Source organism: Poecilia reticulata, chromosome 5 (assembly GCF_904066995.2).
Source record: "Poecilia reticulata chromosome 5, P_reticulata-male-v2, whole genome shotgun sequence".
Taxonomy (NCBI): domain Eukaryota; kingdom Metazoa; phylum Chordata; class Actinopteri; order Cyprinodontiformes; family Poeciliidae; genus Poecilia; species Poecilia reticulata.
In genome coordinates, this window is record NC_088834.1 from 16,797,656 (window position 1) to 16,825,511 (window position 27,856).

General features: G+C 40.3%; 2 protein-coding genes across 9 annotated transcripts in view; both read left to right on the top strand.

Moving 5' to 3' along the window:
• The first annotated feature begins 1,516 nt into the window (after window positions 1-1,516).
• capzb (capping actin protein of muscle Z-line subunit beta) lies at window positions 1,517-20,315 on the top strand. 3 transcript variants are annotated; one of them, XM_008409788.3, is made up of 10 exons: window positions 1,517-1,778; window positions 11,184-11,273; window positions 12,231-12,352; window positions 14,270-14,383; window positions 14,466-14,607; window positions 15,580-15,696; window positions 15,783-15,848; window positions 16,326-16,402; window positions 16,624-16,725; window positions 19,358-20,315. In XM_008409788.3, the coding sequence occupies exons 1-9, from the start codon at window positions 1,776-1,778 to the stop codon at window positions 16,715-16,717; spliced, it is 825 nt and encodes a 274-aa protein (XP_008408010.1). In that variant the 5' UTR covers window positions 1,517-1,775; the 3' UTR covers window positions 16,718-16,725; window positions 19,358-20,315. The 3 variants fall into 3 exon arrangements, with proteins under 3 accessions (XP_008408010.1, XP_008408011.1, XP_008408012.1); XM_008409789.3 differs by having other exon boundaries at window positions 16,624-16,718; XM_008409790.3 differs by lacking the exon at window positions 16,624-16,725.
• Window positions 20,316-23,758: 3,443 nt separating this feature from the next.
• celsr2 (cadherin, EGF LAG seven-pass G-type receptor 2) overlaps window positions 23,759-27,856 on the top strand; it is an 83,727-nt gene continuing 79,629 nt past the window's right edge. For 3 of the 6 annotated variants that reach the window (XM_008409792.3, XM_017304906.2, XM_081607181.1), the window contains exon 1: window positions 23,759-27,576. In XM_008409792.3, coding sequence (XP_008408014.2) covers window positions 24,051-27,576 — 3,526 coding nt within the window. In that variant the 5' untranslated portion in view covers window positions 23,759-24,050. The remainder of the gene's footprint in view (window positions 27,577-27,856) is intronic. The other 3 variants (XM_008409791.3, XM_008409793.3, XM_081607182.1) reach the window with 1 other exon arrangement.

Consider the following 27,856-nt stretch of genomic DNA (forward strand, 5'->3'; position numbering starts at 1 on the left):
TGTGATTTTGATAGAAAACACCTGGAATACATTTTAATGGCTGGGTTTGCTTTTTCACCAAATTCTTTGATTTTTTAGAAGCAACCACTAAGGAGGCAGAATAGAAGATCAAAAACTCCCAACTTTTGCACCTGCTTGGAAAACATTTATGCCACTTTCCCAAGTATTGATTTCTTTAAACAGATCAGTCAGAAAAAATTGTGTTTTAAGTGGTTCTATTTTATTTTCACATCAGGTATCTTCAAGATAATCGGTCTAAAAAAGATATTTGTTTCGAATATCAAGATGTTTGTTTCCAATTGTCCTATAACAGAGATCCAAGACACAGCTTCAGACTTCGCTTTCCGATTTAGATGTTTCACACTAACATGTCAACAATTAAATTCATCTACCCTTTTATAAATGAAATTCTCTCAGTGGGTAAAAATATACAGGTCTGTATAATCTCTATGTTCTTTATGTGCTATGTGTTTGTTTTCTTTAAACTAAGCTAAAATAAATTTTGATCATTTTGAAGTCAGCATACAACATTTCTGTGACTATTTTTTGGGGGAGGTAACCCACTGATTTCAACTTTGGAGCTACATGTAGATCTCGCTTAGATATCCATCAATGTTAAGTGTATCCCTGGTTTAGACCAGTATATTTTATCTAGATTAGACCAAGCAAAACTGCCTTTGCTAAGAGTGGACTAAGTTTTTTAGGTTTCTCAATTATCTGCTACTAATCCCAAAAGGTCAGAAAGGACACTGACATTTTTCCTCTTGTAAAACATAGAGGAAAAATGTCAGCTGGTCTGCATGAATTGTAATTTCCAACCAGAACAACTACACCTTTATAGACAGCCAGTATCTCTGTAATTGAGGTGTTTGTACTACTGATCATGCAGCACCAAAAATCATTTCTCTGAAGTAGATATAATTTACTTTGTCTTCAATGATTAGGCTTTGCAAACAATAAGTTACAATTGCAGAGCTAATTTAATTAGAAACAAATAGTAAGAATAGCGAAGAAAGAAGAAAAAAATGTTAGTACAGTGGGATTGTAGTGTTTTCATTAGCAGTAGCCATATTGGATTTTAGGGATTCGGTGGAGAAGCCACAACCTCTGATTTCTCAGTAAACAGAGACCACTGCTCTAGATGATCTATCACAACTTTTATCAGTTCTTGTTTGTTTGTTTCGTTTCCTTACATGTACAGACCCGTGACATTGCCATTTCAGACAGGTCCAGCAGCTATGCTCATGGTACTTTTGTACTGCACTTGTAGTACTTTCAGAACACAGACTTTTAAAAAAGTTTCCTGATTCTGTCAGGTGGAACGTGTGTATTGAAAAGCATCCTGTCACCCTTTTTGTTCCCAATGTAAACATACTCCTATAACTGTTTTGTCATAATTTTGTGTAACCGTCTTTCTGCCGCCCTCTGCGTCCGCATATTTGTCGCTCAGCGGCTCTCTTTCCATACTTGGCAATGCCTTTCTTGCTCCTTCGCTATTGGTTGCAAGCGAGCAGAGCTCAGAGTGACCCGGAGGTAGAAGCGAGGCCTGCTGTTTTCTCACCGCAGCCTCCTTCCTGTAGCCCGGTTGAGGAAGTGAATTTCGCTGACAGGGCTGGGTTCAGTGAGGGAGAGGCGAATAAAACATCTTCCACTGGGGGAACTAAAACAAATAAAACGAAAAGATTAAAAGTCGTGAGGAGCCAGGTGTATAACCACAGCGAAGCTAAGGCGTACAGCCGTTGGTGAAACCGTTCCCCGCAGAGACCGTCGCAGACATGGTAAGGGCCGTGCTAACGCTACTGGGAAGCGGGGAAGGGGTGAGAGGCTTCTGGTTGGAGTGCCGAAGCTCTCCGGCCAGCTGGATGTGCTGGCTGGTAACCCGAGAGGACCGGAGAGCATAACTCAAGGAGGCATCTTAACTGTGACCAATAAGGAGCAGTTAGCTTTGTGGTTAATCTAGCTTTTGTTTCTTCCTGCTAGTTAGCCACCTGCTAACAGCCAAGCTACATGCCCCGTAGGCACAGAGTTAGCACAGGATGTTTTGGATTTGACACAAGTTTGTTAACGGCAGCGGAGGAGATTCCTAATATAGCTCTCATACAATCCCTCCAGCCTTTAACGCAGACTTAAATAGCCGAGCGTCGGTTTGCCTGCTGCTAAAATAAAACTGCTGGCTCTTCCTTTTCTTAACCATGACTAGCTGGCAGCTCTCTGCTAGGTTTCCCTGGCTTAAGAGTTTCACAGTAACTTTGTTTCTCTGTAGCAATGCCGCTCATTTTAAAACATGTCACCAGTCGATCGACTCTTTTTGTATCTTTTCAAGTGGGTACATTGATGTTCCTTCAATTTTACAAACGATAATATTCAGGATTAACCAGGAAATCGTAAAATGACAGCTTAGGTCAGAGCAAGGCGCAATGTTATGAGAGTCTGATTGTATACAAATATTCGGTCAGAATTTAAACCATGATTTTCAAAAAAGCAGGCCTGTAAATATGATTCTGTGCTGACATGAATGATAATTCAAACAGACTCTTGATGACAGACATTACCAGCAACATCTTGTTGTACTACATCAGCATTGTCTTTTACAATAACAAATCTAACTGTTGGCCTGTTGCAAATAAACAGCATTAGTAATATTAGATTACATTATTTAAGTTAATACCCTTAAACCGATTAAAAGCCAACCCTGAACAATAAATTCTAGACTTTCCCATTGAATATTGTGAGCTATATTTTAAAAAAGAAACAAGTTTTCTCATGGATTTATTGAGAATCTGATCAAAGATTAATCAAAATTCAATTATAAGGAAAATCAAGAATTATATTCATGAATGTACCTGCTGACATCTATGCAAATGGAACATCAAGTAAAGACTAATAAACCAATTACAGACTAATTTTAATGGGAAATTTAAATTATTCACAGTTTTCCTTTTGTAAACATGTAAGAACTGCATCAGCCATTCTACTAGAGATTAGAGTTGGTCAGTTTTCCCTGGACTGTTTCACATGAAACCAATTAAAAGCTTAAAAGTCAGATTTATATAATATATATATATATATATATATATATATATATATATATATATATATATATTAGAGGTGTGCCGATTAATCAGCCACTGATCATAATCAGCCGATTTCCGTGAAAAAGTGTATGATCGGTGATCGCCGATCACGGTCTCTTGTTGCCGATCACACAAACCGATCACCTGCATCTAATTTCGCAGCCTGCCTGTGCAGCTGGTCTCTTCCTTTCTTCACACTGAGCAAACGCGCAGCAATAAATACTAAGCGATGTGTAACCATAACGCACTGAGTGATTGAGGACTTTTGCGTGTTGAGGTGAAAAATTGAAGCATGTGGGGTGAAGCAGGTCAAAATGCATCAACACGACGAATCTAATATGGCATAAAAACAATGCCATACTTGACGGAGTTTGGCTACATCGAGGCTCACTGCAGTAAAAAAGACATATGGAGCGACGATCAGATTGCAAGTAAAGCAGCGCGCAGCTACAAACACAAGAATTAGCATGACGGTAAGAAAGCTAAACAAATAACCTGGAAAATAATTTAAGTCTTTGAGCTGCAATTAAAGTCTAAGACGCTGGTTCTGCTCTCACTGTTGAACCACTGCTCCGCGCTACAGGTAGTAATATTTCACAGACGGAGCACCGCTTCTGCTCCACCTGGTAGTGACTCTCACACCGAACCTCTGCTTAAAGCTGCAGCATCTAACTTAAAAAAATACATTTAACACACGTATTAAAACTTTCGCTATCCTAACATGAGACAGATAATCTCTGAAAAAATAATCAATCTCCTCTGCCTCTTTCCTGTTTTGCACAATTACTCCGCTCAGTCAGAAACAACCAATCAGAACTAGCAGTAATCAGCTAGCCGCCATGCTATCAGGAAGTTTTCATTCAGTAACTGAGGTGGCTTAAGGTGGCTCTTTATTGTAATGGAACCTGTATTTGCCTTTGAATGTTAAGTTTTATACTTGAATTTCTTTGGCAATGTTGAGAGGTTTTATTTTGACTTTTTGCATTATTTAGCCTCTTCAGAGCCTTCATATGTTTTCAGTCTGTTAGAGATGGTATTAACGATAGCAGTACAATTTGCACAATGCCTGTTTTGTTTTTTTCTTTAAAAAAGTTAAAAACAAGTTTTTGTCTATATTAAGGTGAATTCATGGTTCCTTTTTCCATATAATGTAACCGGTAGAGCTTATGATTAAAAAAATAATAATTATGTGATCGGTATCGGTGATCAGCCCTCATGGGTGATCTGAATCGGCAGGAAAAAACCTGATCAGCACATCTCTAATATATATGTATATATGTATGTATCCATTAAATGGACTTACACAATTTTCTGTCTATACGTACAACTCTGTCAGTGACTTTTACTTTTAGATGTTTTTTCTTTAATACAAATCAAAGAAGGTTATGGACCTACACATCTATTAATAGCCTGCAGTACATGCAGGCTATTTTTCTTTATGTATAAAAAGCTTTGGGGGCAATTAACAAATAATTTATTACCCATGTACTTAATATGGGTATATCTGTTAATTTATCTCATTTTATGACCATTAAGTCATATAAAATACCTTTAAATTCTACATTTAATTTAATAGTATATTTTTTCAAATGTATTTGATGCTATGTCTATTGTTTATTGATTTGTTTCAATCTGTACACAAAGAGAAAGTTGGTCCATCTTGTATTTCCTGATTTAAAAGGTTAGCTGTTCTGTAATTTTTACCCAGCAGTTCTCTGTTTTTCTGTCGGGTCTTTCTATATAAGACAGTAACTAAAAACTCACTCTTTATCAGAATTCCAGCTAATCCTTTTATTCCCAGCCAGTCACATCGGACTTTAAATAGACCACATTCACCCACAGTACTGTGGTCTGTTTCACTGGCTTTTTTATTATTTAGTATCATTTAATTCAGTTTGGTTTCCTTTAAAAACCTAGATGAAAGAAGTGTTGGTAGTTGTAAAAATCTAATCTGCTGTAATCCATCTTTTTTTTTTTTTTTTGTCCTTCATGTTAAACCCACTTGGTTTATGTAGAAGTAGCACATCTCCATGCAAACTAAACACTGCTGTGTGTAAGAGGAGAGCAGCAGCTGGAGTTTCTCCGGTGTCGCCCTCTCTCCTTGGTCTCACCTCATCCATCCTGCTCCGCCCTGACCTGAGGGGGTTGTCTGCTGGTCTGAGCGGTGTTTACACCAGGAAAGCACTGCTGAGGAATGCAGCTGCTGTCTGAAACAGGCCGTCTCATCAGGTGAAAGAGATTTTGGAGAAGATGGGCAGCAGGTGACCTTAGAGAAGAGGCATTGCGTGGGAACTTGTTGAACTCGGTTCGGCTTAAGGAGCGTGTTTATATACTCCATCATGAACTCCTTTCTTGGATTATATTATAGTGCTGGATTATGTTAGTTTTACAACTTTTACAAGTACAGAAGGTGAAATAAACATGTGTAGTGGTGATTGTTGATTAATGCCAAGTTTCATAAATGGATCCTGTTCCTCACATGTAACTGTTTCTCTTGCCTCAAGAACAGAGGGACAATTTTGCTCAAGTCGAATTTTATTCCAGTATTAACTTTGACACCAGAGGAAAATGTTTGTCGCACAGAGTGTAAACCTGTAAGTCATGATAAAAAACAAGTTTTGTCTGTATGCTGTTCCAGTTTGGAGTGCATCCTCCCACACATTCCCCACAGTTTCATGCCCTGGCCGGTCCGCTCGGCCCTGCGATCTCATGACCTGCTGTTCGCTGTATGTTTGGGGAGAGAAAGCCCCCCTGGGGTTTAGTTCAGTCCTGCATCTGCTCCGTGCTTTGTAGCACTCACTCAGGTCTTCATTCAGCTGTAGCTTATTTGCTTGCCCTTTTACATTTCTCATTTCATAAAGCTGCTGCTGCAGCAGATAAAGGCCGTCACTGTAGATACAGAAGCTGCTGATGTACAGAAGGTAAAAATGTTTAGTCTGGCTGCTTTAAGCTGTTTTATGATTAACTCAGATGTTTAGCAAAGCAAATTTAACTGACAAGTTACACATGCATACAAAAGTCACCTCTGATTTCTTTGTATTTTACTGTCAGGTTGCCACAACTTGCTGGTTTTTCCACCTTCAGGTTTTCTCAAGGTCTTCCTTGACCACTTTTTAAAACTCACTTTCAGTCTGGCTTTTTAATTTAAGCTACTTGACTCTGATCTACCAGCCATTCAGACAAATAAGGTTCTAAAATTAAAGATTTTCTTAAAGGCATAGCATTCATATAATGTTCATCAAGTTATTTTGACCTAAAGCATCATCTTTATCTTCAGACACCTAAACTATGTGTACTGACATGGTTGGGTACAAGAGCTAGTTAAAAGTTTTAGCAAGAATTATATTCATTTAAGATTTTTTTTAATGTGCTTTTAATTCTCACACAAAACTACATAACCGTGTCTCCTCATACAATTAAATTGTTTAATTTATTTATTTTTGTTCCGTTCTATGCTGGTCCATCAGTTTTTAACCTCTATAAAGCATTTGCGTTATAGTTATCAGCATAAAAAGTGCTACAAAATTACATTTAATGCACAGAAGCTGCAGAAATAATCAGTTTTAAGGAAAAACATTGAAAGACCTTCAGAAAGCCTGGAGAAGTGTTGATCAAACCACTTTAAAGGATTAGAAGTAATCTGACTGCTGTCAAAGCAAACATGAAGAAATTAGAAGTGGTTTTAATGTTTTGGTTTCCGTTCATCGGATTGGTCGACGTTTTTTTTTGTCTTCTTCTTTTTTGTCTATGTATTATTGGGCGTTTGCTGCTTAACCTTCAGTTTTTTACTCCGTCTCTAGTTCAGACGCCATTCCTGCCCACTACATTATCAATATCCAGACACTGTACAGAAGCGGTCCTGTTTAAACACTTTTAGATTCGCCATTTGTCTTCCACATCCGTCAAAAGATAACAAGATGATTTACAGTTAAACAAGCACTTTATCAGTGGGATTTTATAACTTCCTGCCTGTCTTATATATGCCAAACAGGTTATATTATCGTATTAGTTGCCTATCTCGGTGGTAAAAACGAGTTAACTTAATAAGCAGAGGAAAGGCGATGAACCTCGGATTGATATGTGCTTTTACACATGCAGAGCAGTTTGTTGAAAGTGCTAAACATGTTGTAGCCACACCCTGTCAGTGAGCTCTCAGCAGCTTAATTTACGTTTTGGCTCATGATAAACACTGGGCCAGCAAAGCAGCTAAGGTTTCCACGGCACACATCGATCTTTCTCACCTAATGTCCTCTGGAAAAACACACACTTTATCACTCATTAAAAAGTTATTCAAATGTTAGATATAACCTTTTGTTAAACTATATATTATCTTCCCAGATGATTTAACCAGTATCTAAGCCTTATAAATTGGCAATCAGCAGTAATAATGCATTTCTGGTCCATTTGGGATGTGAACTAGTGCTTTTGTGCAAACCTGTTGTACTTTTTATGAACTTCTTTTTGTGTTTGACCTCAGAACATTTTCCTCTTCCTCTGCTTGTTCATGCCTGAGCAGTGCAGGGATCCCGGGCCAGGTCTTTGGGGCCCACTGCCCTGTCTGCTTCAGTCCATCAGACTCAGATGACTGTATTGCCTCCTCTGCATCCTGTCAGGTTTTACAGGAGCCTGTTCATCATCCATTCATTTACGTCATGTGGGTGGCAGCAGGGGAATGCCTAAACATGCAGGACATGCCCTGAGGACCAGGGTAATGAAACGTCTAAAATGCTCCATGCAAACTAAGGAGTGCACAATTCAGAAGTTCCTGGGTGATTTCCCATCTTCTTTTTTTTTTTTGTAAAACGTTGACCTACACATAGAAAATGTGATTAATATAAGAAGAGCTTTAACATAAAACATGAACACATTCAAATTTGGTTTTTTACTAGCCTTCCTGCTGTGAGCAGTCATTAAATATTTACCTTAAGGATTGAGGCATCCTCGTCTCTCTGTGGGGGAACATTTGCTGTAGATATATGGAGTTCCTTAATGGTCAAAATTATCCCAGAGTTGAGTTTTGAACAGTGTTGACAGTCTCCATTGGCACAGCTGTCATTACAGAAACAACCTCATCTGTGTGTGTTGTCTCCAGAATTTGGGTACTTATCTTGACTCTAAGATTTCCACAAACCGTGGCAACATTTCCTAAACCTGCCTGCTCCATAATCGACGCAGGATAATCAACGCAGAGTTCAAAAGTATAAAAACAGCAATCTTGCTGGAATATGTCCGGCCTTCCTGTTACCTGTTGAAACTCTGAGTTACAGAGACATGTCTCAACATGTTGCAGAGATTTGCTTCCTTTTAAATGGTCTCTTGCATCTCTGTTCTTTCGAAGACTTCATTATAAAACTCCCTATAATAAAGATGGACGTCTGCCAGACTGGAAATTCTTCATGTCTGTGTTGGTGATGCTCGTCTGTGGTTCACTTACTGGAAAAATAATGGACTTTCAGTTAATGACTGACCAGTAAAGCTAAAAATTGACTCTGGTGAAGAACTCATTTTTCCCCTCACACATCCCTGTCAAACAGTGCAAAATATTAAACATCTAATGGCCTATTTCTGCTAGAATTTTGACATAAAAACCTTGTTGTGATCTGTGTTCGTTTTGCAACTTAATAACTTTGACATATTTGCTGCTCCTTTTGTCCTTTACCAAACGCTCACATGGGAAGTCATGAGGCTCCTCAGGCTGAACTTGAGATGTGGAGTCTGTTACCGATCGCTGAGTACGAGAGAGATTTCCTGCAGAGGCGTAAAGATTTCCTGCACAGTCAGATTGTGCATTTAATGTACAGAATGTTGCAATACTGGTCATTACATGCTTTGTTTTTATTTGTGGAGCTGACGGATTATAGAGCTTTAAATACAAAGCAATTCAAAATATGCTAACGGATATGAAAGAGTGACTCATCCATCTGATGGCTTTTAATTACTGTGTATTGCATCTTTATGAAATTATTTAATTTCCTTGAAAAAATAAAATGTTTACCATACCGATAGTGCCATTTGTAATGCAGAACACATTTATCTGATTAATTGTAACATGTGACACAGTTTGATCAATGTTGTGCTTTCAAATAAAACTTTGTCTTAAACATGAATTATTCTTATTTAGAGGGAAAACATTTGTTTTTTTCCACTAAAACATAGAATTATTACATATGTCAAGCAATAAATATAGAATAAAAATGTATCAGTATGACCCTGATGTTTGAGAGTCACTTAAAAATATCAGTACAGCTCCTGAATCTCCAGAAGAAGTGGAGCTGCTGGACGACACAAGCTAACGCTATCTAGTTAAATTGGCTTTAGGGTCATGAAAAGTGACGGTGTTCTGACAGTCTGAGATGCTCTTCCTACCTGTAAATATCCAAACCTAATTATTGATTAAGAAGTAGAAATATTGCAATTAAATGCAAGTTTTGCTTTTAGCTAGAAAGAACCGTGATTCTTCAAAAATGTTGCAGCAGTCAGCATTGGAAATACAGTATTTCTTTCCTAGTCTCGGTGTTGAGTTTAAGGTTTTAGTAATGTGACAACCCTGGTGCACAGCAACAGGTGGTGGAGGGGAAGCAGCACTTATTTACTGTGTCATGCTGCCAAAAAATAGCGGTAATTCTCTTCAATCAAAACTGTAATGGTGTGACAGAAAATCTGAGTAAAGGAAAGCAATCAGTCACGACTTTTAATTTCAAAAAGGCACCATTTATTTCATTCATTTATTCTTACAACTGCTGTTTTTATTAGGTAGTTTTTCCACTTGCAGAAAGACAACATGATAGCTTTGTAAGCTCAGGAGAATCTGGGTGAGTGAGTTCATATGTTAATGTGCTTATTGAAGGTGAAGTGGATGAAATTGACTTTTTTTAAATAACTTTTTAAATATATTATGAATACCGTGTATAAATGATAGGATAAATGAAAAAAAAAAAAAAAACCTCTTGGTGCATTTTTTTTTACGTCAGCTATATAAACAACCATGTTAAGTAACTAAACCTCCATTATTAAATATTAGAAATTTGGGCTTTGCAGGTTTCTCGGCATATTTCATACTGTCATTAGTCATGTAACAAAAACAAACCTCTGTATCTTTTTAATCCATTAATGTAAAGGCATTCTGAATGACCTTATCGGTCATCTACGTCTTTTGTCCAATCTTTTGTTTGAGTTGCAGTTAATATTTAAATGAATTTTAGTTTAACGTTGCAGTCTGTCAATCACAATCAGGTCTTGATGTGAAATGTTTAAATCTTCACTAAATGTGGAGCTCTGGATCAGGTCACCTCTTTGGTTTTGTCTGAATAAAATATGTCTGTGTTTTGTTTTCTGTTTTTTTCTCAGCTTTCTTGCGTCCTTGTACTGCCGCTGTAACGATCCTAATCATTTGCCACACTGCATTCCTAGCGTTGGCGTCAACTTCCTGGGACGTCCACTCCTCAGAAGAAGATTCACTGACTGTTTTAATATTTCCCGCTAATATTTCCTGCAGTGAAATATCGGATTTGATCTCCTTGTAAAGGACGATTGCAACATTCCCAGTTTGATGTTTGTTTGGACTGGAACAACGGCTTCTGTGTAGTAACTGCTGCTACTGCGTTGCCGTATCGGCATCATGTTTCACACACACAAATGTTCTTGCTAAGCCGGAGCTCCTGATTTTATTGAAGTTCTCACACCCTGATGATGGGTTGTTGTGTGTTTTAGGTTGGGAGTAGCTGGCTGCCATTTGGCGTTATTGCCTGTGGACTTTACTTCTGCATTTTGGCTCAGTTTGTCTAAACGACTTAACAATTTATGTGTTTATGATCTGAGTTTGTACGCATTAAACCCCTAATGCGGAGGGGCGTAACGTGGTGTTGTGGAATGAGGTTCTGCAGTGATAAATGGCACATTCAGTCACAGTTGTTGATATTGACAATCTGGCTCTCCACCTGGGGCAGATTGGTGTTTCGGGTTTTAGAAGCTTTATTTTCTGGGATAATGTTAAAAGTAGATTCTCTGATGTCCAGAAACCCCATTTGTTTTTGTTTCTTTAAAGAAAGGCCATGTTGACTCTCTTCAATCAGGTTTGAGTTTTAAGTGTTTGACTTCTCTGTGTTTCAGAACGATCAACAGTTGGACTGTGCTCTGGACCTGATGAGGCGTCTGCCTCCTCAGCAGATCGAGAAGAACCTCAGTGACCTCATCGACCTGGTCAGTACTTTCCTTTGGTCTTTGCAGGGATTCCTGTATGCCTTTAAATTCCCTGTGTTTTATTTATTCCATGCAGCGATGATCATTTCTGCTCACTAACAATTTCTCGATGAATGGTTTTACTTTAGCAGCTAATATAGCAGTAATTTAGATTTTCTTTGTTGATTTTAACAGAAGTTGCATCATAAATTACCTTAACTTAGACATGAATCAAACACTTTTCCTCCAGGTTTTCCATCCGTTTCTTTTCAGCCAGATCCCCCCTCCTCCCCTCTAACCTGTCACCCCATGAACACCTGCTCTTTTCATTCCGAGTGACCACTATGTCCGGTTATTAGTGGTCATTATCACAGCTGTCAATCACCTCCACTGCCAACTTCTTCTTGGCTCTGCCCACCGCTGAAACTTTATCTTGCCAGCTAAAATCTCTTCTCCTGTTCCTGTTTTGTCCCACATCTCTCATCTTTTCCCCTCTGATCCTGCGTTTCTTTACCCTCCACTATATTCCCAGTTCAGACTCGTTTCTGTGCTCTTGGCCAGTCTGGGCTGCCAGGTGCGTTTATGTGGGAGAGTGTCTGTTTGTGGGCATGGGGGCTTTTGCAGAATAACAGGGCTGCCTTTGTGTCTGTGCTCTGATGCAAGAGCGTGAAGGAGGGGGGGACTCCATGTCAGTCTGTGAGAACTAATTTGTACCCCTTTATCCTTTAGATATTATATTTCAAAATTATATTTTATTCTACCTCATCTGGGTGATGCTGGAATGTGATTAGAGCTTAAAAGTATCAAATAACCCAACTCCATCTTTTGCTTTTCTGTTTCTCTTCCCTGAGAAAATCCTGTAAAGCTGCCATCAGTACCAGAGTCTCAACTAAAGCATCACTGAGATATCTGAGGAGTGTAGCTGCTTATTTGAACTAAATACAGTTTTGATTAGAGCCGATGTCTGTTTGGCTGTAGGTGCCCAGTCTGTGCGAGGACCTCCTCTCCTCAGTGGACCAGCCCCTGAAGATCGCCCGCGACAAAGTGGTGGGGAAAGACTACCTGCTCTGTGATTACAATCGAGACGGCGACTCCTACAGGTGCAGTACATCATTTAAATTAATTACCTGAGACGGAAAATTTATCCAATTATTATCTGGTGTGAGTCGTGACGATACCGCCTCATATGAAACTCCACAATATTTCACGTCAGTTTGAATTTTGTCAGGCCTGGTGATGTTAGAGCCTGACATCACCAGGCTCTGGTGATGTTTCCTGGGAAGTGGGTACTCGGAGCAGCCAGACTCGATGACAACGTTCTAGTTAAGAAGTCTGAATTTCAACATGGCGACGCCCTGAAACATTGTTTGCAAAAACTCGTACAAACATCATTTTAAGCTCTGCTTTCCATAAGTAAACAACACTTTTAATTTGTTCAGTTTAGAGCTGCAGACGCTACATGCAACATTGATTTTAGACGCTTCTACTTGTGTGTTTGGTAAAATAAACGTTTCCACCTCTGTTGACGCAAAGAGAGGCCATATTGAAATGCAAAGTCTGACTTAGAAGTCATAACTGGGGGGAAGTCAGAGTTGATCCCAGTTTCCCAGTGGGAAAACCGGCTTGGGATGGCTGATTTCTCCGACTGGGAAGTCGGAATTTCCCAGTTCTGAGTGGAACTGGAACACAGCAATAGTTGCTGCCAGCTTGGACCTTCATCTGATAAAATAGGTGCAAGGGATCAGTGTGCAACCGGAATATAAAGAAGAATTATAATGGGATTCATCAGCTGCAGGCTCCTCTCTCTGGTTGTCTTATGTGTCTAGGAGTAATGATGAACCGGAGGAGAATTTGGAAAGGCTTTTCTTAAATTTGTGCGATAGCCATAAGAAATGTCTTCCACATTTTAAGATGGTAGCGTTTTAGATGCTCTGTAGACAAAGAAACTGGTAAAATGCCACAGTGACTTGACACTAGTTTGCAAATAGTAGTTTGTAAAGACGCATTACCTCAATAAGAGTAGAGCTCTTTTAGTTCCCACTCTACAACTGCAAATATTTTAGTTTTAATATATTTCTTAAATTCTAGTTTAGTCTGATCCTGAGTCAGTGTAATTATATTATATTATACTATATATTATATTATGAATGAATGAATATAAAGTGGATTTTCTGTTTTACATCATCTCACAGCCTCAGTGTAGCATTAGCATGTAGAGTGTGTCTTCAGGACTCTTGGAATATTTTAGCAAACAATTATTACATCAATTAGAATAGTTTATCATGTTAATACTTTAATATTTTTATTTTCTAAAACCCACGCATGGCGATCACGAGCATGAGTACAACCAAGTGTTTAAGTGCAGGTGATTTTTGTTTTTTGCAGGGTAGAATGCACCTTATTTGTTATGACTTATAAAAATAACACAAAATAAATCCACTCCAAACCAAAACTGATCTCCGGCTAACTTTGTCTCTGTGCCTCCTTCAAAGTGAACAAAAAAATGTCAGAAAGTAGTTCCCCTGTCATGACTCGTTTAATGATTAGCATTGTTAGCAACCAAGCTTAATAGGGAGCAGAGGTCCCTATTAAGGACCTCTGCTCCTTAATAGAGATCTATTAAGGAGCAGAGGTCAGCAGAGCAGAGCAGAGGTCAGCGCTGAACCAGCTCTCCAGCGCTGATGCAGCAGGCCAATGCATCATGTTCTTACGCCAAGTTTTGCTGTTATTCAGTAGTTCCTTTTCCTGTTGCAGCAGAGCAAAGCGCAGCAGCAGCAGCAGCTACATTAGCATGGTTAAAAATAACCTGGATTCCTCTTTGCATAGCAGATTTTTGTTCGTGCTGCTCCTGCAGCAGCAATCGACTGACTGGAGATGTTTTATTTTCCCCTACAGTTCTACAAATTCAGCCTCAGGCCTTTTTACGCGCTTGTAGTCTCACCTTTAATTTGGTACTTGGAGGCTTGAAGTCTGTTTTGAGACTTAACACTGAATTTGTGTAATTTCTCAATCATCAGATCCCCGTGGAGTAATAAGTATGAACCTCCCATTGAAGATGGTGCGATGCCTTCAGCTCGGTTGAGGAAACTTGAAGTGGAAGCAAACAACGCCTTCGATCAGTACAGGGACCTGTGAGTGTCGGACTGGAGGTTAGTACGTACATATCAGTGCTGCCCCCTTGTGACCGTGGCATTATCTACCCGTAATGTTCAGGTACTTTGAGGGTGGCGTGTCCTCTGTGTATCTCTGGGACTTGGATCATGGCTTCGCAGGAGTTATTCTCATCAAAAAGGCCGGCGATGGATCCAAGAAGATTAAAGGATGCTGGGACTCCATTCATGTGGTGGAGGTGCAGGTGAGATAACGCTGACATTTCCAAACTTTGTTCATAGTTAACTTGGCTTCATTTTTCCCCATGAAATGAGGGTTTGCAGGTATATTCTTACCAAAATCCAGGTATCTGCTAAAATTATTTGAACTCTTTTCCATGATCAACATATATTTAAAATTATTTAAATATATGTTGAACCTTTTAAAGAAACAACTAGTTGGATGTTTTTGGCTGATTTCTAACCTTGTTTTCTGGCTCTACAGACTGAAATCAAGTTTTGCCATTGAGTTATTTATATTTTCACGCCTGATTTAAATAGTAATGGCTAAGACGCTCAAGCCTTTGACAGAAAACACAGAAAAGGAAACAACTGATATTATTATTTCTATTAGCTTATAAGTTTGGCCGTTTTGACTGAAAAACGTATCACGATATAAGCGTTTCGTATCAGTCTTGATAATTATTGATTTTTTTTTAGTTATAAATATCTGAATTACTGCCAAGCTGGTGGCATTACCTCTGGTTTTATTCTCAGTTTTCACTTCATGTCGTTTTTTTTTTTTTTCTTTAAGCAGTTAAGAAGCACAGTGGCAAAACTTTAAACTGCTGCTGTGCCAGTTACTCAACAGGCTGTTGCTAGGTAACCAAAGAATTAGTGAGTTGCTAGGTAACCAAAGAGCATTGAGTCAGTTGATTCCACCAACTTTGCTTATGTGACTCTAAGGTTGAATGGCTAAAGTCTTCCCACTTTTCCCAGAATGCAGTGCGGTTCTAGATCAGGTGTTCAGTGAATATTTTATATATTGAATATTAATCACTTGTCTACCCCTATCTATGTTCTTATTGATTTATTCCCCATTCCTGATTGCTACGATTATCTGATTTCCTATTGAACTCTTCTTGGGATTTATTTTTACGTCCCCCAGCATCAGTGAATGTTTGGAAAGTTGGTTGCTGTCATGTTTTCTAACGAGCTGCTGTTCGTCCTGTGAGCAGGAGAAGTCTAGCGGTCGCACTGCTCACTACAAACTCACCTCCACCGTCATGCTGTGGCTCCAGACAACCAAGACCGGCTCTGGCACCATGAACCTGGGAGGCAGCCTTACAAGACAGGTACAACGCTGCTCGACGGAGGAGCACTGCTGACCGTTTATCCGTCCTGACCAGGAATTAAAACACTCTTTAAATCTTTTTCACAGATGGAGAAAGACGAGACAGTCGGGGAGTCCTCACCTCATATCGCCAACATCGGCCGCCTTGTTGAAGTCGGTGCATTTATTTTTCTTTTAAGCTCTCTACTTAGAAATATCATTTGTGTTTTGTCAGATTTTCTAAACTTGCTTGAGAGAGAAGCAAAAATGTTTGTCAATATGAAACTAAAGTTCAAAGAAAATAAGAAGAGGACACAGTCTTTATGAAATAAAAAGTCACTCCATGAGTTTGATCTAGTTGTGAACAAGGTGGAGCTGCACAGCAAAATAACAAGGACTTAATCTAAACACTGAGCTTGTTCAGGGTAAATACAGATTTATTACCAAAATGGCATAAAATACAGTTTTACAAGCTATGCACACAAAAATAGGCCATCATTTTAAAAACTGAAATGACCTTTTGCAGAAAATCTTTGCCACTAGTAGATTTCTTACGTTATGCTACACATTTGTCACACCTTCATCTGAAAATGTTGTCCAGTTAAAATAAATAAAGCATTTTTAAAAATGGTAATAATTGTGCTGTTTCAGGACATGGAGAACAAGATTCGCTCCACACTGAATGAAATCTACTTTGGGAAGACCAAGGATATCGTTAACGGCTTAAGGTACGGCAAACACCTCAGAGTGGTCCTCACAACGTTTATTTATACCGTTTTCGCTCAGCAGCTTATTGAATCTGCCCCACAGTGAGTTAACCTCTAAGCTGCTGAACTCCCCTGTCTCTTCATTTCTCATATTTCTGTCTCCTCCACCAGCGCTGTTTCTGTTTTCATGTCTCTCATGTGTCACCTCTCTCTCCTCCTGCCGCCTCTCCTCTGTGCTCCAGATCTATCGAGTCTTTGCCCGATAATCAAAAGTACCGGCAGCTCCAGAGGGAGCTGTCGCAGGTCCTCACTCAGCGTCAGATCTTCATTGACTAGGGTCAGAGGTACAGCTGGCATGGCCGAGTGTTTCTGTGTGAAAATAACCTGAAGCCTGAGCTGAAGTCACAGCGGTACCAACAACCAGTTAGAAAACTGACACACCTTTTCCACAGGATGGTGCAAGAACAAACATCAGAACAGAAACCAGACTTGCATTTACTTGAGTAATTTTCTTAAAAATATTTACTTTTAGGAATATTTTTTAATACACTGTATTATTTACTTCTACTTGAGTAATTTAACCAAAACTTCACCGGACTAACACACACCTGCAGGTTTTGTTAAAGTTTCATAAGTTTTATATTGAAAGAAACTGTTTTTTTAAGTAACTACAATTCCAAAAAACTTTTTTTTTTTTTTTTTTAATTAACATACTTACGTTTAGCCATTTTTCTGATGTCCTGTTGCCCTGACTTGCCAGAGGATTTTTGACTCCGCCCTACAGGGAGTGTATGAATAAATTCGACCCTGAATGTAAAGTTTTGATCTCGTCTGAAGAAAATTTACAATAAGTTCAATATTTTGAGTCCCGTTTTGTGATTAAAAAAACATAAACTTCAAGAGAACAATTTGGGAAATTAATTTCCACTTGGGACACAAAGTGTCTTCAGTCAGAAGCTTCTTCAGATTTCCTGTAATACAGACTGCTACATCCCCATCTATAATAACTCTGAAGAATCTGAATTAATGAGATCCAACATTTAATTTCCCTTTGGGATCAATAAAGTATTTTTCAATTTAATTTAAATTAACTTTATATTTTGGTCTGTCTGATTAGTAATTTTTAAATATTAATTTGAAAAGTTACTCAGTAATTGAGTAACAAATACCTTTTACTCTTGGATGGTTACTTTTTACTTGAGTAAAAATATGTTGAAGTAGTTCTGCTCTTAATTGAGTAATATTTTTAAGACCTCTGCAAAGAACCGTCTATAAAATCAAACTTTATGTTCATCTGTGGAAGAAAATCTATTTAATTAAGCATCTAATTTTTAATCTCTTGCTTTAGGACAGACTTGCATGTCCAGCATTCAGAGTTAGAAACATTTGTGAAGCATGTTGTGAAGGTTTGTTTACCTTTGTGTTAACACACTAACCAGGCTGATGATTTTAATTAATTGTCCTCTCAGCTTGTTGTCCTGATGAGGTTGTTGTTTTTTTTTAATCACAATGAACAAACCCGACTTTTACAACCCAAAATTTGAGACGCTGAAATTAAAGAATGGCAACAGCGAACTTTAAAATGTACAAATAATGAAAGTCAAATTTTACACACAGGTTTGCCTGTGACAATGTTTACTCTAACAGTTTTAAGTTTTCACAGTGTGATCTGTTGGGGTCACATGTTTACATACACTCATGGATAACATCTCCATGTTCAGCTTTAGTTGATGCATTTTAACGCTTCTTTTTGCAGATATAACCGACATGTTTAAAAACAAGAATGTGATGCACAAGTTTGAATTTAATTTGGACCTGCAGTTCACAGTCAACTGTATTTATTTGTGCAATATGACAATCTCAAAGGAATGTTTGAAGGATTTATTAAGGCTGCAAATTATGTTTCAAGTGACATACAAGCAAATTCTGCAGGCCTGTTGGGAAATTGTATATTTGTAGTTGTGATGTTAAATCTTCTAAAAAGTGACAGTGTTATCATAAAATATATAAATAAAAAAGAAGGTATTGTGTTCTGTAATTGATATAGTTGCCAACAAAAGTATTATGTTTAGATGTTTTTCTGATGTCTTTCCAGAGGATTCTTGACTCCGTCCGACACGGAGTGTATGAATAAATTTGACCCTGACCGTAAAGTTTTGATCTCGTGTGAAGAAAATTCACAACAAATTCAATCTTCTGAGTCCGATTCTCAGATCTGAAGTAGAGATGCACCGATCCGATATTAATATCTGTATCAGTCCCAACATTTAAAATAAATCTAGATAAAGTGTGAAGAATAAGGGCAGATCTATTCAGTCTAATTCTATGCTTTGTGCTCTGAGCGACATCGTGCTTTATTATTTATTTTTATATTTATAGATCCTAATTGTACTTTATGTTTGCAGTTCATTTTTATATGTTTGACCCAGGCAGCCACCTTTTGTTGTTATATTGGCTGCTTTTCTCCTAATTGCACAGACTGAAGAAATTAAAGCTGTTTTTACATGTTTGAGCTTGTGAAGCTATTGGTGAATTTCAGTGTGCTGTACTGATGCAGAGTTATCAAATAAATTAGTAATTCAGTACATTTATGTCGATTCTTCTGTTTTTCTGTATCGGATCGGTATCGACCGATACCAAACATCATTTATCTGAATCGGTATCAGAAGTGAAAGAAGTGGGTCGGTGCTTCCCTAGTTTGAAATTTAGTGAACATGTGTTGTCATTCTTCTAAAATCTGTAAAAATGGTTAAAATAAATCAAATTAAAGCAAAAACTTTGATATTCCTGCCTGTCAGAGATGCTCTGCACGTCCCAATCCTCCCTCTGGTTGAGTAATTAATCATAATTAACCTGTTTTCTCTGACCTGTCGGGATGAGCGCGTCCCTCTCATTTTCAGTCTCAAATGTAGATGTGATGTTTGAGCGCTGATCATCTCTCTCTCTGTCTCTCTCTCTCTCTCTCTCTCTGCACAGGAGTGTTCAGAGTCAGGCTGACAAGCAACAGAAGGAGGCTCTGAAGGCCGACTTAGTGAAGGCCCTCAAAAGCAAACATAACGGCTAGAGAAGCTACTGTCGGTTCTCCTCTTCTCCCTTTCCATCTCTCCACCTCAACTCTGCCGTCTTTTCTTTCTGTCTCTCCCTCCGTACCCTTTTCAGTGCTGCACTCTTTTTATTTGTTGAAAACAAAAAAGGAAAAAATGCTTTGCTTTGTATGTTTTTTTTTTTGTTGTTGTTTTGTTTTTTTCCTCCGTCTTACGTTTTTTCATCTGCCATTAAGCCATTCGGTCTCACTCCGTTTCTCTCCGTCTCCCATGTTGTTGATAGTATTACCACGGTTAATGATAATCCTACAGTGTGTAGTAATTATCCCTGGTTCAAAGAAAACAGGAGCGACTCTGGACTCGGACACAGACTGAGCTGTAGTTGCTGTAGGCTTGGCGGCGGTTTTGTTTTACTCATCGGATTTATCTCCTGCACCTATTTTGTCTACGACTCCCTCCCCGATATATTTGTATAGAGTATAACTGTCCACATATATCTATCGGCCTTCTAAGGGATGTAAACATGAGGGCGTCCTTTCTTTCTGCACAACCAGGTTTTGACTTTGTTTTCCTCTTTCTGCATGCATGTGAGCCTGTGTGGGATCATGGGGATGGACTGTTATAATCACCCTGGACACAACACCCCACCCCAAACATGCACACAGACAAACATCACAGTTACTTCCCCCTCTACTCTTCTTCTCTCTCTTCATCTTCTGATTTTTGTTTGGGGGTCACAGTTTGTCTTTGTGTCTCAAAGGAAACATTTGTTTCCATTTTGGAGGGGAATCTTTTGTTCTTTTTTTTTTTTTTTTTGGTTTTGTCTTTTGTAAAGCTTATGATTCATATTGTATTAGAGCCTCCAGCAACAATAAAAACTGTAAAAGCTACACTTTGCTCCTCGGTCTTCATTTGATCTCACACCTACAGCAGGAAGTGGACGTTTAGACTCTTTAATAGCAAATATATGGGCACTCTTCAAACTACTCTGCAGCTAAAACATGTTGGAAACACATTTACACACTTTTAAATGTACTCTGAATTAATGCTAAAAAATGTTAAATATTGTATAATTTTAATGCTTCTTTGTTAAAAAAATGCTTTGGAAAAGTTTCTCTTCTCATCTTCTCACATGTCTTATGTTTTTTTCCTTTTCTATTTTTTTTGGTCCTGTGTGGAAAATATAATTTCAAACTTTGGTAAATGCTAAATTAACTGCAAAAGCTGACTTCAATTTCACACCTAGCCCTCATTCGAGTGAAGTTATTGGTTGAATGTAATATTTTAATTTTCATGGAAGCTGAATTTGAGGATTCACTAAGTAATTATCATTATTGGCTAAAACAAACACTTCTCTCAAGTGGAAAAGTAGGTAATACTTTGTTTGAAGGGGTGTACATAAGACTGACATGACACCGTCATAAACATGACATAACATCTGTCATGAACATTAAGAAGTCTTCATGAATGTTTGACAGTTGTCATTAAGTGTCATTTGGTAAATAATGACACTTTTAATGCAAAGTTGCTCTAAAAGGTGTATTATAAGTCCATTAAAAGTGTCAACTTAAATAAAATTCGCTAGTTTGTGGATTCATCTTTCATGTACTGCAAAGATTAAACCTGACATGCTGTATTAAATGTAGTTAAATGTACAGACATACATTTTCTAATCTCTAAAATTATTCTTTATTTTATGTTCTTGGGTTCCCTGGAAGATTTAATTTGATTCATCTTCAAGGATTCAGTCTAGTTAAGTGACGTCAGTGTCAAATATTTAGAAGAATCGCGATTTTCTGCGTTGCACTGGCAGAAGCTTGTGGTTTCTGGTTGTGCTGCTGCTGTTTGTCCACTAGGTGTCAGTGTTGTCAAGTATTTATGTCAGACCGGATATAAATATCTGACTGCGCTTGTTACTCTGCTTTACAAAGGCGTTCGTGTGAAAGTCACAAATGTCTCTAATATGCAATTTATATCTAAATATTTCCACCTTTTCCGTCAGGACTAACTTTTCTCATTCAGAACAGTGAGAGGAAACTGTTTAAATAACTAGAATGGATAAATAAGCCATGAAATTACACCAGAAGTATACAGATGTATTCTTAGCTTAATGGCTTCCGATTAGTGTGTTTTCACAGGTTATTCTAGATAGTAAAACATCAAGTATCCATAATTTTGGCCATTTGGGAGAACAATGGAATATTAAAACTTATTAATAAAAGTGTATTAGTATTGGCAATAGTAAAATTGTAAATAAATTCCAACCATCCACCCAAAAACAATTCTAGAAGTGTGACATTGTTTTACATATAAGGAAACCACATCTTGCTCGTGATCTCAGACATTTAGTTGTTTTTTATGTTAATATTTTCTTACAATGCTTTAACATTGTCTCCCATGATGCTCTAATTTCATGTGAAAGTTTTAAAGCAAATAGCCTATCTTTTCTCTAGAGCTGATTGAACTTAATTCAAGTGTAACTCTCCACCCGTCTAACAACATGCTGTGGTCATTTTTTATTAGGTTTTTTATTTTATTAAAAAACAGGATTTTTCCCAAAACAAGCTCTCAAACACGTGTTCCTTTTCATAAGTGCATAAGGCAACTAATCTGAGATATATTGTCAATCTCCTTTTAAAGAACTGATGTTATTTACTCCTTATTTTCAGACGTCTGCACTGTTTGTGGCTACTTTGTATTTTTTATGTTATTTTTTTATTTAAACAAGCTAATTCCCATTGAGATATGTATAGAAAAATGTTTTTCCAAGTCCTGGTCAAGAGGCAACAACAAATAAAACACAAAAATGTTACATGTTTAAAAGAAAACGACAAGGAGCGTGTTACTGAATCAAAACATTTTAGTTTGGAGGTAAATCCAGTAGCTGGAGATGGGCAGCAACCCTTCCGACCCCACTAAGGGACAAGGGTGTACAGAAGATGGATGGATGGTAAATCAAGTTATCAAAGTTTTCTGTCTTTTTACCCATTTCAGAGTGTTAATGCAACTTTTAAATGTTTTATTAGCCTGCTGAGATATCTAGTCTCCAGATTTGTCATTATATCAGTCATTTCTATCTTTATATTTCTGTAAATGTCATCTTCATGCTGATGATGCATTTGTGTACTTTTATGTCATCCAGAATTTTAAACCAGGAACAAATAGATGTCGTTCACAAAACCTACAAACATTAATAAGAAAAATACTGGAATCCTTTTTTATATGCAGCTGTTTGCTCTGTGTAATCTGGTTTTCTTTAGAGCAATCCTCTCTCTTTCTCAGCGTCTTGCACAAATGATGCACCTATCTTGAAGTTCTTTTTACTCTGCACATTTCCTTAAGCATGCATATTAGATTTTGAGGAACTACAGCATTATTTTTTTATGTTGTTAATTTATACGTCTCTTATTCTTACTTTTTTTTTGTTTTTATATCTTTCATCTTATTTTGAATTTGCATGCTTCTATTTAAATTGCTGTTTGTACACCTGAGTTTTCCCATTGAGGCAAAATAAAGATTTATTTCTTTTTCCATTCCATCTCTTTCAGGATTGTCGAGTTTGATTCTGCTTGAGATTTTCTGCTATTCCTAAAGTAGATCTTTTAAGCATCTGACTGCTTTCCTGTTAAGCTAGTAACCAGTTTTTGACCAAGAAACGAACAACCTTTCTATGTTTGGGGATTAGACATAAAACTTAATGTATGAATCTGTTAAATTTGGGTAATCCTGGGGTATCACTATAATCATGCTGCTGCACTTCAAGACTTTACTGATATTTATCCTGACAGTCATTTTTTATTCTTTGTTTTGGCCCAATGCTTCTGTGTCTCCACTATACAAATGTTTTTTTTAAGTCTTCCCACAAATTTTCAGCTTGACTCAAGTTTGACTAGACCATTTTTGATGAATATGTTTTGATGTAAAGACAGTTTCAGTTTCATATCTGGATACTAAAGTTTTCCACAGGATAATTGATGTTCGCTCATCTTTTATAAACAGTTTATGCTGTTATGGTGATAAACGGTATTTAAGGGTTTCCTGAAGCTTTCCGCTGAATGGCTGTCAAATTGCATTTACATTTTGAGCAAATTAATGACGCGATTGATTGTGATGTCAGGCGGAGTCATTAATCTGAGCAGAAGTCTGGCTGTTTTTTTGTGTTAATGAAGCTTTTAGAAAGTTATCATTTGTCTCTAATGGCAGAGTGTCTCCCTCTCTCTCTTTTTCCTCTTACACACACACACGCACGCACGCACACACACACACACACACACACACACACGCACACACACACACACACACACACACGCATGCAGGTTTATGTTAATGAGAAGTCTCAAGGCGCAGAGGGAGCAGAAGCCATTTTTCTATCATTCAAGCGAAGTTGTGCAGACTGAGCGGAGGTGCAGCTGCTTCTTGTCCCGGCTTGACTGACTGTATTTGTCCCATGTGAGAGCAGCTCTGACCGGACAAGGTTACCGCGGGATCCCCCTCTTCCAAACCTCCAGAGCGAGCGGAGAGAGCATGGCTCTTCCTCAACAAAGGGAAACTGGCGGCCGGTGGAAAGTTTAAAGAAGCGGGGAGCTGCAGAGTTGCGCGCTTGTCGGACTGGAAACTGAGGAGCGATGCACTTCGTTAGATGGGAGCTGCGGCTCATGCTGTGGTGTTATGAACTGGTTTCACTGGCGCGGGCTTACACCGTCCACATCAGCGAGGATGCGGGGGAGAGGACAGTCCTGGCCGGCGAGCAGCGCGGCGCATGGTGCGCCTTGGATCAGGTTCTCGCTCCTGGGTTCGCGCAGCGCTTTCTGGAGACGGACGCGGCGGCGGGCATCGTACTCCTCTCGGACTCGATACGGTGCCGCTCGCTGCCTTTAAACCCCTTCACTTTATACATAGTTGAGGACTGCTGGGACTCCGGACACAGACACCTCCTCACCAGTCAGTATGACGTTCATGTTCACGGTAGGAACTGTTCCCATAAGCGTAAGAGGAAATCTGATTGGGACTTGGAAGTCCTTAGTTTGTTCAGCCGCCGCAGCTCAGAGTGCCGCGGAGCAGGCGCTGCTTTATTTCCAGTGGGGGGTCTGCTGCCTGGGCCCCCGCTCCGCTGCAAGGTCCCCAGCAGCCGGGAGTTTTACTTCTCAGAGGGGGGTCTGTTTGTGTCTGAGCCGCTGTGTTTGGTGCAGGACAGGCTCCTGGAGCTGGACATGCTGTGTGACGTGCTCACAGAGAAGGGAGCCGGTGTTAAGCCCATCTCCATCCACTGGCGAGTGGGTCAAGGTCCATTCAGCCAGGCGCACTTACAGCAGCTCCTAGAGAGGGCAGCTCAGTCTGATTCAGGGATTGTGAGCAGGAAGAGGAGAAGCATCAACAGCAGCCCTCAGTTTAAGCCCCCAATGTACCAAGTGTCAGTGGCAGAGAACAAGCCGGCCGGGACGGCTGTGGTTGTCCTGAAGGCAGTGGATGTGGATGAGGGAGAGGCCGGAAGGCTGGAGTATTTCATTGAGGCTCTCTTTGACAGCCGCTCCAACAATCTTTTTGCTGTGGACCCGGCCAATGGTGCTGTATCAACAGTAGAGGTGCTGGACAGGGAAACAAAAGACACCCATGTGTTTCGTGTGACAGCGGTCGACCATGGCTCACCTCGTCGTACGGCCATGGCGACCCTCACTGTCTCCGTCAGTGACACCAACGACCACAATCCTGTGTTTGAGCAGCAGGACTATAAAGAAAGCATCAGGGAGAACCTGGAGATCGGCTACGAGGTGTTGACCGTGAGGGCCACAGATGGGGACGCACCTGTTAACGGGAACATCCTCTACAACATCCTCAACAGCAACGGGTCCAATGAGGTTTTTGAGATAGACTCCAGGTCCGGCGTCATCCGCACTAAAGGTCTAGTAGACAGAGAGGAGGTGGAGTCCTATATGCTGTTAGTGGAGGCAAACGACCAGGGTCGTGACCCCGGGCCCCGCAGCGCCACAGCCTCCGTTTACATTGTGGTGGAGGATGATAACGATAACGCCCCTCAGTTCAGCGAGAAGCGCTACGTGGTCCAGGTGCCAGAGGACATGACGCCAAACACAGAGATCCTGCAGGTCACCGCCACAGATCAGGACCGGGGGAGCAATGCTGTGGTCCACTTCAGCATCATGAGCGGAAACACCCGGGGCCAGTTTTACATCGATGCTCAGACAGGTAAAATGGACCTGGTGAGTCACCTGGACTATGAAGCTAACAAAGAATACACCTTGAGGATCCGGGCGCAGGACGGAGGACGCCCTCCTCTGTCCAACATCAGCGGCCTGGTCACGGTGCAGGTGCTGGACATCAACGACAACGCCCCCATCTTTGTCAGCACCCCGTTCCAGGCCACTGTGCTGGAGAATGTTCCTCTGGGCTACTCCATCATTCACATCCAAGCTGTAGATGCCGACTCTGGAGAAAACTCCAGGTTGGAGTACCGCCTCACTGAAACCACACCCCACTTTCCCTTCGCCATCAACAACAGCACAGGGTGGATCATAGTGGCGGCAGAGCTGGACAGGGAGAGTGTTGATTTCTACAACTTTGGAGTGGAGGCCTGTGATCATGGCTACCCTGTCATGTCCTCGTCCGCCAGCATCAGCATGACCATTCTGGACGTCAACGACAACAACCCAGAGTTCACGCAGAAAGCATACTACATGCGTCTGAATGAGGATGCAGCTGTGGGGACCAGCGTGGTGACAGTGTCAGCTGTGGACCAGGACATCAACAGCGTGGTGACTTACCAAATATCCAGTGGAAACACTCGCAACCGATTCTCCATCACAAGTCAGAGTGGAGGGGGTCTCATCACGCTCGCTCTACCTTTGGACTACAAACTGGAACGCCAGTACATCCTTACGGTCACTGCAAGCGATGGCACTCGCTTTGACACAGCCAAGGTTTTCGTGAACGTCACAGATGCCAACACACACCGCCCTGTCTTCCAGAGCTCACACTACACCGTCAACATCAACGAGGACAGGCCAGTGGCCACGACCGTGGTTGTGATCAGCGCCACCGATGAAGACACGGGCGAGAATGCACGCATTACCTACGTAATGGACGACAGCATCCCTCAGTTTGACATCGACCCTGACACTGGAGCTGTCACCACCCAGATGGAGCTGGACTACGAGGACCAGGTCTCCTACACTCTGGCCATCACCGCTCGGGACAACGGCATCCCACAGAAATCCGACACAACCTACCTGGAGATCCTAGTGAACGATGTCAACGACAACTCGCCCCGCTTCCTGAGAGACCACTATGTGGGGTCGGTGATGGAGGACGTGCCGGTGTTCACCAGCATGGTGCAGGTCTCTGCCATTGACAGGGACTCTGGCCTCAACGGACGTGTTTTCTACACCTTTCAGGGCGGGGACGACGGAGATGGGGACTTCATAATTGAATCCACCTCTGGCATTGTTCGCACGCTGCGCAGGTTAGACAGAGAAAACGTGCCTGTCTATAGCCTGCAGGCCTTTGCTGTAGATAAAGGTGTTCCCGCTCTGAAGACAGCTGTGAACATTCAAGTGACGATCCTGGATGTGAACGACAACCCTCCTGTATTTGAAAGAGACGAGTTTGACATCATGGTGGAAGAAAACAGCCCCATCGGCCTTGTGGTTGCACATATATCGGCTACAGACCCAGATGAAGGCAGCAACGCGCAGATTATGTATCAGATCGTGGAGGGGAACATCCCAGAGGTGTTCCAGCTGGATATCTTCTCCGGGGAACTGACTGCACTCATAGACCTGGACTACGAGCTGAAGTCTGAGTATATCATCGTGGTCCAGGCCACCTCTGCCCCTCTGGTGAGCCGGGCCACAGTCCACATCAAACTCATAGACAAGAACGACAACGTCCCGGTGCTGAAGAACTTCCAGATCATCTTCAACAACTACGTGACGGACAAATCCAGCAGCTTCCCCACTGGTGTGATCGGACGCATCCCGGCCCACGACCCCGACGTCTCGGATCAGCTGCACTACAGCTTCGAGGTGGGGAACGAGCTGAACCTGGTGCTGCTGAACCAAAGCACCGGGGAGATCCAGCTGAGCCGGGCCCTGGATAACAACCGGCCCCTGGAGGCCTCCATGCGGATCTCCGTGTCAGGTGAGACGGCTGGATAATTGCAGCCTCCACCCTGTGAGTGGAGTGCACTGTCGTAATATGAGATGAAGCCAGTGAGGCGTGCTATAGCACCAGTAGTATCCTGTCTCGTAACATTTTCACTTGGCTTCACAGAGTAATGACAATTATTTTATACAGATTTAGGTTTGATGTATGCATGAGGGAAGATTATTACGTGTAATCCTTCCTGTCTTGGGGAAATCACATTCAATCATTTATTGTTATTCATTGTTAATCATGGACCATAATTAACAATTAATTA

What these genes read in the sequence shown, in the direction of transcription:
- capzb (XM_008409788.3), top strand. An exon ending in TTCGATCAGTACAGGGACCT is followed by an intron (nt 14,384 to 14,465) that starts GTGAGTGTCGGA and finishes CGTAATGTTCAG; the next exon opens with GTACTTTGAGGGTGGCGTGT. An exon ending in GAGGCAGCCTTACAAGACAG is followed by an intron (nt 15,697 to 15,782) that starts GTACAACGCTGC and finishes TCTTTTTCACAG; the next exon opens with ATGGAGAAAGACGAGACAGT.